Source organism: Myotis brandtii, unplaced genomic scaffold, assembly GCF_000412655.1.
Source record: "Myotis brandtii unplaced genomic scaffold, ASM41265v1 scaffold467, whole genome shotgun sequence".
Taxonomy (NCBI): Eukaryota; Metazoa; Chordata; class Mammalia; order Chiroptera; family Vespertilionidae; genus Myotis; species Myotis brandtii.
Genome location: NW_005367844.1, coordinates 135,909 through 148,258, shown reverse-complemented (window position 1 = coordinate 148,258; position 12,350 = coordinate 135,909). Strand labels below are relative to the sequence as shown.

Below are 12,350 nucleotides of genomic sequence, written 5' to 3'. Positions count from 1 at the left end.
TTGTCTGGATGTAAAGGAAGGTGAAATCACACTTGGATCTATAGTGGTGAGTAACTAAAAGCACAACCTCTCATTCATATTGCTTTAAAACATATACAGCATATATGTTTCAAAAAAAAGGAAGAGTAAAGAATATATTGATTTCTTTGTGGTGTCGAACCAACAATATGGTATGATGCAAGGACTTAATAAAGGATAATCATAGATACAAATTTTTCGGTAGAGTATATTTTAGACAAATGTGTCTTTTGAATATGTAAATCCTACATTGTAGGTTGTTCCTCTTAATTTTTTCTTTTGTTTCTGCAGTGGTAGAAAATGTTGAATAACCGTCCAGGAGCATGAGCCAAGGTTCAGGTTCCTTACTGAGATCCCCAGAATGCCAATATTTGCAATGCAAACAATTAGTATCCCACTGTGTGAAGGGCCTTGACACCAGCCTGCCTGCCTCTAGGTGGAGCGTCTCCATTAAGCAGTCCTCCTGCTTCCACAGACCCTGCTTTGACACAGGGGCAGCTGCACTAAGCTGCCTTTCAACCTAGTAATTGACTGTGCCAGGTTGTCCTGCTGGTTACGGACAAGGACACAGACACAAGTGTGAGTGGCAGACCCTCAGATCATTTTCATGTTGAACCGCCTGGGTCCAGCCACCTCCCCTTCCACAACAGCACCATTGTTTTTTCGGGGCACATACTCAAGGTCAATGCTGTTTTTGTGCTTGCCTTTCCCTCGGCTCCATACAAAAAGGAGGAGAAAACAAAATAAAACCACGCCCAGGAATGTGAAACAGCCCATGGCTGTAGACACCAGTATTGTTTTCAGGTCCAGGGAAAAGGTATTGGCGTTGGTGCCATTGGACAGGGTGTCATTGGAGTCGGTCATGTACATAGGGGTCCTGTTGGCATAAAGGAAGCGGTCTGAAGTGAATCCTTTCACAGTCAGGGAGGCTGTGTAGGTGTCGTTCCCAGCAGCGTTGCTGGCAATGCAAACGTACATCCCACTGTCTTGGTCCTGGGCAAAGCGGATTTCCAAGGTGCCGTCACCCAACACGGTAGCTCTGCCATTGGACTTGGCGGTGATAAAACGCCTTCGCGGAGTCACCCAGGAAATCACAGGCTGAGGGTCCCCGTCCGCACTGCATTCTAACTGAACTGTCTGCCCTTCCTCCACTAGCAGGTGCTGCAACTTCTTCTCACGGATTTTGGGTTTTTTGCAGGTAAAGTAAAAAGAGAGGGCAGTGCTGTGGAAATCCTGGAAGGACCGCTCACGGATGGTGTCTGGGCCAGCACACATGGGCTGCTGGCCGCCAAACTGCAGGGTGGGGTGCCGCTGCAGGATCCAGAGGAGGCGGCAGTCGCAGGCCAGGGGGTTGTTGTTAATGCTCAGGACCTCCAAAGCCCTAGGGGAGGAGAAGGCATTCTCTTCCAAAGTTTCCAGTAGGTTCTGAGACACATTGAGCACGCGAAGGAAGCGGAGCCCTTGGAAGGAGTGTGGCTCAATGGTACGGAGCTGGGCCCCCACTATGTGAAGCTCCTGAAGGCGGATCAGGTCAGAGAACATCCCTGCTTCGATAGTGCTGATGGGGTTGTAGGAGAGGTTAAGGTGGGTCAGGTAGACCAGGTGTTTAAAGGCCAGGAAGGGCACGGTGGACAGGTTGGTATTGGTGATCGAGAGAGAGGTGAGGTTGAGACCATAGAGGCTATTGGCAGGCATCATATCCAGTAAAGGCCAATAGTCAATCTCCAGGTGCTTCAGGTGGAACAATCTTTTAAAGGCATACACAGGCATAGTGTTGATATTGAGATGCTTCAGATGCAGGCTCACGAGGCTGTGGAGGTGGGAGAGGGCTTCTGTTGGTACCGCTGTGAGGTTGCACTTCTCCAGGGTGAGCTGCTCCAAGCTAAGCAGCCCACTGAAGGCCCTGTGTGATATATAAACCAGATCATTGTCCCCCACCTCCAGAGACTTCAGGTTATGCAGATCCTGGAACATGTAGTCCAGTAAGATGACAATCTTGTTCTCACTGATGTCCAGCTTGGTGAGGTTGGACAGCCCCGTGAATACCCCCAAGGGGACCAACTTCAGGCGATTGCCTTTCAGGCGGAGGGAACGCAGGTTGAAGAGATGGTTAAATGCTCCTGGCTCCACATTGGCGATGATGTTGTCACTCAGGTCTATCTCCTCTAGGAGAGGATATGATAGGAATTCTTCAGGGTTGACGCTTTTCAGTCTGTTCTTGCTGAGGTCCAAGATTTTGGTCTCGATGGGGATGCCCTCTGGGATGGCAATCAGTCGCCTCCTGTGGCAGCTAACAGATTTGTTCTGGGCGGAGCACTCACAGCGAGCAGGGCAGCCGATGGTGGACCCCATGAAGATGAACACCACAGCCAGACCCAGGAATGGCTGCCAACATGATATGGCCGGGTGAAGCATGACTCCACCTCTTAGTCTACGCCTTGGTCACGGGCCTGCAGGGGAAGCGGCAGAAGAGAAAAGAAAAGGTGAGTCAGCACATGGAAAGGTAAAGGGAAACAAAAAGGCAGAAGTACAGTGGAAAGGACGCAGGGTTTGGCATCACGTAGATCTGAACTGAAATCTGAGAGCCTCCAACATTAGCAGCATGATCTCGGGTAAGCTTCTCACCTCCCTGCAATCTGGTTTTCTTGGCTAAAACATGGAGGTAATGGTGGTAATAGTAGCTTCCTGCAGTTAGGACAACTACAGTGTTTGAAAACTATTAGAGACTATACACTGTCCTGCATAGACTGTGAGGCAAAACCACATATATTTTATAAAAGGCTCTATTTTGAACTCAAACAACTAAAGCAGGGAGTGACTAAGAGAAAACCTGCTCAGGGTGAATCAGTGTCTGCACCTCTCCTGTTTGGGATGTTGTCCTGTGTTCGAAAAGAAGCCAACAGAAGCTCCATACAACACCAGGCCACAGGGTCAAAGACAAAACAAAGTCTACATCCTGGGTAAGAGCTTGAGACTTTCCTTTACATATAGAATGTGTTCTTTAACTTTAAAAAAAGAACTTTTAATTAGAAAGTATATTTCTTTCAGAATTCAGTAACTTTGATGTATGAAAGGATTTCCTTTTTGGAGATAAACAAAAAGATCCTCAAAATCTCTATGTATTCTTTGTGTTTGTCATCAGGACAAGGCACCAACATAGGGATGATGATGAAAATGTTTTCTTAAGTTTTGAGGTTTAATACTGAAGAGTGGGAAGAGTCATCATTTTAAGAAAAATGTTTTTAAATAATAAATGAGCTATCATTCTTTCATATTCAAGTTCAAATCCAGTGAACCTGTAAACTGAAATCAAAGAGATATCAAATGAGCTCAGAAGTGAGCATGCTTTAACTGCAGATACTTAAACAGACATGAGTAACAAGAGGTGTGTTGTTGAGCTGTGCTTTTCAGCCCGAGGTCCCCGGGGTACACTTCACCCATAAACACCTTACCTTAGGTGTGACAACTCTAAAGCAATATTTTTAGATAAAAAAGTATTTGATAAGCTTCAGTGTCTACTCCTGAATTGTAAAAGAACAATTAATAAAAGTACAGGTCTCCAATCACAATGTTTACATATATGTCTCTGTCTATGTGCAGGTATATCTCTCTACATCTAAACAAATTGTCCATAAATAAAAACCAGGATCAACCTGAATGGTGAATAACTAACTAGAAAAATGTTGCCAAAATGTAGAAACAATGTAAAGATACAGAAAGTGCTAGCAAAATCAATTATGTGAGAACTAGAGGCCTGTTGCATGAAGAGATTCATGCAAAAGGCCTTCCCTTCTCCTGGCTGCCAGCAACAGTTTTCCTCCGGCACCCGGGACCCAGGACTTCGCTCCGGCCAGAGCTGCCTTCCATCTTCGCAGATCCGGCTCGCCTTCAGTCTTCATTCCACTGCTTGGAGCCTACATATGCAAATTAACCACCATCTTTGTTGGCGGTTAATTTGCATATCGTGCTGATTAGCCAATGGGAGGCATAGCAAAGGTATAGAGCTTCAGTGTCTACTCCTGAATTGTAAAAGAACAATTAATAAAAGTACAGGTCTCCAATCACAATGTTTACATATATGTCTCTGTCTATGTGCAGGTATATCTCTCTACATCTAAACAAATTGTCCATAAATAAAAACCAGGATCAACCTGAATGGTGAATAACTAACTAGAAAAATGTTGCCAAAATGTAGAAACAATGTAAAGATACAGAAAGTGCTAGCAAAATCAATTATGTGAGAACTAGAGGCCTGTTGCATGAAGAGATTCATGCAAAAGGCCTTCCCTTCTCCTGGCTGCCAGCAACAGTTTTCCTCCGGCACCCGGGACCCAGGACTTCGCTCCGGCCAGAGCTGCCTTCCATCTTCGCAGATCCGGCTCGCCTTCAGTCTTCATTCCACTGCTTGGAGCCTACATATGCAAATTAACCACCATCTTTGTTGGCGGTTAATTTGCATATCGTGCTGATTAGCCAATGGGAGGCATAGCAAAGGTATAGTCAATTACCCTGTTTGTCTATTATTAGATAGGATATGAGTTCTAGTTATTGAAAAAGATGTGATAAAACTATTGTTTGTAGATCAAATTAATGTCTGCCTTGAAAACTAAAGAAAATTTAAAAATTCTAACAAATAGGAGGATTAAGTAAATCAACATGTTATAAAATTTAATTGTTTTTTTCACATTATATAAAACAGAAAATATTATTGTAAAAAATAATTCCAGTCACAGAATCTCTGGGGAAAAGAATCACATAAATTCCTTAGAATTAACTTAACAAGAAATACACAGAACTAATCAAAGCTTACCAAAGGAGGATATACTATATATTTTAATAGAAAGATTTGATATTAGATAGATATACATCTAACAAAGATTACTTTTTGGACTTGAAAAATTCTAAAGTTTATTTTGAAGAATATAAATATGAGAATAATTAGAAACTATTAAAATGGTAATAAAAACAGACTTACCCTATAAGATATTTAAATATAACTTCTAAAACTATAAATAATAAAGCAGCATGATAGTGATACAAAAATATACAGCGAATGAGACAGAAACACCAGGAATTATATCTAAATATATTTGAAAAGTCAGTGTATGTGAAAGGTGGCACTTTAATTCAGTGAGAAAAATAAAATTATTGGCTATACTTGGCTAGATATTGAGTGGGAAAAAGTTGCACATAAACTTCACTAAAATAAATTCCAGGTAAATTTAGAATAAAAATACAAGAAGAAAGCTTAATAATTTTATAATAGAGTTGAAATGTATTTTCTATAACTAAACTAGAAATCATGAAAAAAAAACAACACCTGTTCAATTTTATGCATTTTAAAAATAACAGATGAGGAAATAAACAACATACACAAAGGCAACCTAACTGAACTAAAAAATACATTTTAGATTCATAATAGATTAAAGACAGTATTAAATAAACAGCTCTTAATAATAAGGGAAAGAGCTGAATGTAATAAAAACTAAAAGCAGCTAATATCTAAAAAGATAAAAAACTTCACTAGTAAGCAAAGAAATGCAAATTAAACAACAGGGGTATATCATTCTTGCCTGTCAGGTTGACAAAGTTCAATAATTATTTTTACTCAGAATTAACAAGAGCAGAAGGAACTGAGAAGGAATACAAACTGGTACAACCTTCTGGAGCTTCAGATACAACAATGAGGTTAGTTAATATATTGACTTTAAATATATCAATGTTAAACATGTTAATCTCTTTGATTCACTTTTTGTCCTTGTTAATTTTAAAAAATTTGTTACAACCATTTTATAGAGGTATGATTGACATATAAAAAGCTGTACATATTTAATGCATGTAACTTGAGTTTGGAGATAAACATACATCTGTGAAATCATCAACACAGTTTATGCAATATTATATCCATCACCTCCAAAAGTGAGTAAATCTCATGAACCTTTTTTCCCCTAGGAATGTATCATAAGGATATAATGTAACTCAAATACATAGATGTTTGGTGCAGGTTCTTCTGGGTTTAGTTTGTTCTTTTTATTTATTTATTTTTCTAAGGCAGAACCTTATATCATTGATTTTTTCCTCTACTATAAGCTTTTAAAACTATAAATATCCCCCATGCATTTAACAAACTTTTATATTTTAAAAATTATTCTAGCCAAAACATTTTTCTAATTTGTGCTTTCTTTTTTGAATCATGGATGGTTTGGGAACTGAGTTACCTTATTTCCAAGTATTTAAGTCTTTTCTATAATCTTATTTTTAATTTCTAATTTAATTCTGTTGTGGTCAGAGAACATACTCTGCAAAATTTTAATCTTCTGAATCAATCTCGGTGACCATTCCATGTGGACTTGAAATAGAGATGTATTTGCTGTTTGGGGTGCTGTTTGGCCTGTAAAAAGCATTAATAGGGTTGATTGTGTTGTCAAGATTTTCCAAGGCTTTAGTAACCTTTTCAAAGTTATTCTATCAACTACTAAGAGATACCTGTTAAAATCTATAACTATGAAGGTAAATTTGTCTATATTTTCCTAAGTGTTGTAGGTTTTTGTTTCATGTATTTTGAAGCTCTACTATTAAGCACATGATCAACTTCTGATGTATTGATCTTTTATCACTGGAAAGAGTCCATCCTGTGTCTGGTAATACTCCTTGTCTTCAGGTCATTTTGAATGATTGAGATAGCCACTCTGGCTGTCTTAAGCTTCATGTTTTCATAGTATACCTTTTCCCATCCTTTTACTTTAAACAGATTTGTCTTTGTAGTAAAGAGCTTCTCTTATACGCAGCACGTGGCTACTTCTTGCTTCTGACTCAGTCTGATGGTCTTTACAATCTCTGCCTTTTGTAAGATTGCTTTGTCCATTTAAACTAAATATAATTACTAATATAGTTTCACTTGATTTTGCCATTTTATTGTCTATTTGTTTCTTAAATATTTTTATTCCTTTCTTTCTCCTTTATTGTCTTACTAGAGGCCCGATGCACGGAATTCGTGCAAGAGTAGGTCTTCACAGCCCCGGCTTCGTCTGGACAGTCGTTCGGCCATTTGGTCGATTTGCATATTATGCTTTTATTATTATAGATTATTTGAATCAATTATGTTTTTAGTATTACATTTCAATTTCTCCTTTAATTTCCTATATATTTACTTACATTATTTTTATTTGTTTCTCTAGGCATTATGGTATACATCTTTAATTAAGTAGATTGTAATAAAAGTTACAAATTGCTTCAAGGAAAATATATTGTAGCCCTGCAGCAATATATTTCTATTTATCCCTCCTCTCAATCCTGGTGGAGTGAGATGTGTGTTCTAGGCAAAGTGAACAGTATGTGCAAAGACATGGAAATCTAGGGGAACATGCTGTGATGGGAGGATTAAAGTAGTCCTGAATGGTTGGAGCAAAACAGGAGAGAGTAGAGGCTAAAAAGATAATTAGGGGAATGATTTATGAGGGGTATGTAAACTGTGATAAGCTGTTTGCACTTTATCCTGAGGGCAATGACCAGCCATTAAAGTGTTTTATGAAAGGAGCGATATGATCAGATTTACATGTTGGGAAGATTAATCTCACTGTGGAAATAAAAATATAGACTTGCAGGAGAGAAAAACATGAGGCTGGAAACTCAGAAATCTGTTGCTTTAATTCAAGCCAGAATAAAAGTGCTCTTGATCAGGGTCATAGAAGTAGGCTTGGGTAAATGGACAGATTCCAGAGAAGTTTTGAAGCAGAATAGAAATGCTTTAGTTAAGGAATGGCTGTGAGGAGAGAAAGAGGCAAAGATGATTTTGAACCTTTTGTCAAGTGGATGGGACCTGGTCATTCACTGAGATGGCAAGCTTAATAGCAGTAACAAAATCTGGAATTTCTGGTTCCCTTCTATCTGTCTATTACTGGGCCGAGATGTGTGGGTTCCCTAGGCAGATTAATGATTTTATACTTCTTAAAATAATACGTTTCAAATACTTTTTGGTATTTCTTTGGTAGGGCAGGGAAAACTATTTTTCCTATTACAATTATATGACTCTACATTCAATATAAAAGTTTTATTACACACTGTGCATTTCAGTTTATTTTAAATTGATGGTGAAGAGGAAGCTATTTTTAAAAGATCCCACTGGAGTGAAAAGTCTTTTCTGGCAGTATTTGTTCAAGCTACACATCACTAGTTAGGGAAGGAGATAGCTGGCATCCTACTTCAGTTGTGGTTTAGGGAAAGGTTATTGTCTTGCATAAATCCCTTAATCTGTCCCCAGTATATCTAACATGGAAACCACAGCATTTAATCCAATCATGGCTGCAACTTAACCAGAAAGAAGCTCAACTTAGCTGGATAGTATCTAGCGTTATTTTTTCCTCTTAAAATTGGTTATTTTGGTTCCAGTCAAAGTGAAGGACGATTACAAAGAAGAATGGATAAGTACTCAGTAAGCAGGCAGCAGACAGGCTCCCTGGGGATCTGGAATACCTCTCCCATTCTACTACTGTCTCGGCTAGGCAGAAGTAGATAAACTTGGGCCATATCTCATCATAGTTCTTTGATGTAGTTTAGAAACTGTGTAGGAAGGTTGTGCTTTATTATTCTCAGCACAAATATATCTCAGTTTTAGTTCAGAAGGGCAAACTGCTGACTCCATTTAACTTTCACTGTCAGTAGAAGTTGTACAATCAAAGTTTTCTCATAATGTCCAACTGTGACCAAGGTTTGACAAGTTGAACTTCGTTTCATTAAGGATAAAGCAGGAAACTACAATCTGGAGGGATCTGACAAGGGACTCTCCGTTGCTTCTGATCAAAGGGACGCTCAGGCACAATGATTACTATATGAAGTTGGATAGTTTCGTACTTATACTTTTTGTGAGTGAGGTATTTGTAGTCCATTCTATTAGTGAAAGAAACACAGACAAAAACTTCAGGAAGCAGATTTAAAGAAGCAATATGAAAGAATAGAAAATAGCAAACATTTGGACTCAGAAGTACCTGGCTCAAATTCTGAGTTTGACATTTGGTAGCTGTGGGACATGGGTAGGCTAATACATCAATATTCACCATCAATATTTCTCATCATTTTCTGTTGATTTGTGAAAATAAAGCAGAAAAGATCACAGGTGGTATATTTCAGATGCTTAGCACATAAATAATAGCTGCCATTTTTAAAATTTTATGAGATAACGAAGCAATATCCAGTAAGACAGAATGCGTGCCAAAGAAAGACACAGACTTCCTCTGGGGACTGAGTAGGGGGGCACTGCAGAAGGAGGTCCTCAAATGGGTGACACAGTGATAGAAATAGATTGTTAGACTGGAGGAGAAATGAAGAATTTCAGGCAGCCACTGTTTTAAAAAACACACGAAAGGAAAGAGAAGATGGTTGTATGCTGTTTAAAAAGAAAGTTTAGAAGAGAAACAACTGCTTTGATGGATAAGATAATGATAAATTGCTTAGCCTGGGAATTCTATGATTAATTTAGTTCTCTGATAGCAACAGAACAAGGGCACAAAACAATAAATGAATAGCACAGAAATCTAGTATTTTTCCCCCAGTAAAGTTATTTCTCAAATGGAGAGAGGTGGGTGATGAGGGGGGAAGAAGTAAAAGAAATGATTTAACCCCTAGAGTGCCGGGGAGCAAGATCGCGCTCCTCCTGTCTTTCGCCAAAAGTGCCCGGAGGGCTATCGCACTGCTCCTGCAGTGTCACTATTAGATGCTAGTAGTTCACTCTTTTTTTTTTTAAAATATATTTTGATTTTTTACAGAGAGGAAGAGAGAGGGATAGAGAGTTAGAAACATCGATGAGAGAGAAACATCAATCAGCTGCCTCCTGCACGCCCCCCCACTGGGGATGTGCCCACAACCAAGGTACATGCCCTTGACTGGAATCGAACCTGGGACCCTTGAGTCCGCAGGCCGACACTCTATCCACTGAGCCAAACCAGTTCTGGCAGTAGTTCACTCTTTATTGACAGATGGCACCTAAGTGCAGATTACTTATGATGCCGAATGTTTGTAGTTTTAAAATTGACCACTGGCATTTATCAAAGCTTCGAAATGGCGTCCAGTTCTAAGTCTGCTTTTATTAGTGATGATGATATTGCTAAATATGTCAATTCTTGCTGTGAAGATGACGATTTTGTGGAAGATATTGGAGAAGGGTGTCCCTCTATTTTAACATTATATGTTTTGTTCAAATTTTTTTTTCTACTAGTATTTTATAATACAATCAGCAAACAATATATGTCAAAGATGAAAACAAATGTAGTAAAGGTTTCCTTAAGTTTTTGAATATGTAACTTCATTTACTTGCGATTCATAATTTTTTTCCTAAACTGCTGTAAAATCAGCAAAAATGCCTTGGCAATTTTAGCATAGTTCCTAGGATATTGGTTGGCACTCAAAGGGTTAATGAATAAAGGTGTCTAAAATACATCTGAGGTTATAACTTCCAGGTGTCTAAACTGTAAACTCAGAATTACTGGTCTGTGCCTAAGTTAGATAATGAAGAGTTGTGAAAGTTGCATAAAACATTTGAAAACTAAGAGAAATCCATTTTAGTGTGAGCAAGTCTCGAGTCACTAGGTTCATTGAAGGACCCAATGAACTTGAGATTGAACCGCAAAATCCCCTACCTGGCAGGAAACATTAGATTTGAACTGTTTTTCTACAGAATAAAGTTTATCTTTCTATATGATTCCAAGTAATCCTCCAAAGCATTGTATTTTTATCCTTTTTGCTTTACTCATTTTGGTAAGGAGGGAATGGAAACTTTCAATCTTAAGGCTCAACTTGAAGAACATTTAAGGTGGAAATAGTCAACATGAAACCAGATTTGGAGAGCACCCAATAGGTTTTATATTATTGTGAAATTATTTTTAAAACAAAACTTACAAATACAATGATAAAATGACTCAGTGGCTTATGCAGATAGGTAAACAGTTATCTACCACCATAGATAACTCTTAATTAACCATATGCAGATTAGCATTTCTGTAAATACCTGAAAATGGCATTTTGATTTCTAGTTTCTTGGAGAGACTATTAAATGCTTGCAATTATCATCTAGTTAGAAGCCTATATAGATAATGCTAGAGTCTATCTGTATGAAATTAGCTCTTCATGTATTTTAATGCAGTGAAATTGCCATAAATTGGTCATACAGCTAGTAAATTGAACAAGCAGGAGTCATAGATGTAGTCAAATAGGATATTAACCACCACCCCTCTATTGTCCCTTTATAATTTATTGAGGAGAAGTAAGGAGTCCAGAAAAGTTTTATTTAAACTAGAACTGTCATAGATAACTTAGTGTTCTCTGGGAATGGCAGATTTTAAAACTGATTCCTTTTATGGGGCAATTTCTGGGGCTCTTTGGGACCCACAATCAAGGGATGTCTCATTGGTAGTTCCCTTGATCTGGTAGTTCTCTGTTCTGGTTTGTTGAGTAGTTATTCCCGGAATATTCACTTCCAGCTAATATTTGCTGTATTTGCTGAGGCCCCTCAAGGGGAGATTATGGAAAGGACCTTTAATAACCCTTACTGGCTCTTGCATGCATGCTGCCCTCATTTGGCATGGGGAGCACTCATTTGCCCAGGAAACCTTTGTCAGTGCAGAAAAGTCGTAATACAACAGCAACTTCCTTTACCACAAAACAGGCTAATTAGCCTAACATTTGTTCTCTAGGTTTTCCAGGAAGAAGCCACACAGAAGTCATGATGTGCCCTTGACTAGAGCGGAAGACTCTGAAAGATTTCACATGTCCTGTTGAAGCACTTGTCTTCAGGAGAAGGGGGAAGCACTCTTCTTGCCTGTTGAGTCATTTTTCTAAGGTTAGCCTGTGTCAGTAATGGAGCCAATATTTCTATGTGGGTTTTGTTTTTTTTTTTTTTTACTTCAAAGGGAGAGCTCAAACCTTTACCCTGTACTTATCCCATCCTTTCTTATACATTATCAGGAATACATCTCATCTCAAATAGATAGCAAATGTAACTATTTTTTAAAAAACCCCACAATTTTTATAGTAGTGCATCCTTTTTAATATAGAGAAGAACCTAAAATTTCCTCATCTTCCCCCTGGTCTATGCTTTGGTATCTTTTTCATGGTTCCAAACAAGCTTTCCCCTGGACTGTATCTATTTCAAAACATGGAGTTTATTTTGTATTCAAGGGACTAGTAAGCAATTATCAAAGCTTGTCCTAACTCATTCACTAATAGTTTCTGTTTAATCTTTCCCAGAACCGGAGAGCCCTCTGTTCTTGTGTTTATTTTGATCTCTTTGAAATGCAAATTATTTGCTGTCCTACAGTTTTGGGTCTCCTTCTGGCCTACAT

The 12,350-nt window shown here is 38.6% G+C and overlaps 1 protein-coding gene across 1 annotated transcript in view; it reads right to left on the bottom strand.

Annotated features, from left to right (window-relative positions):
* Positions 1-304: 304 nt before the first annotated feature.
* The window catches only part of LOC102259323 (leucine-rich repeat and immunoglobulin-like domain-containing nogo receptor-interacting protein 2), a 37,198-nt gene continuing 25,152 nt past the window's right edge, over positions 305-12,350 (bottom strand). The window contains exon 2 of the mRNA XM_005875620.2: positions 305-2,468. Coding sequence (XP_005875682.1) covers positions 613-2,433 — 1,821 coding nt within the window. The 5' untranslated portion in view covers positions 2,434-2,468 and the 3' untranslated portion in view covers positions 305-612. The remainder of the gene's footprint in view (positions 2,469-12,350) is intronic.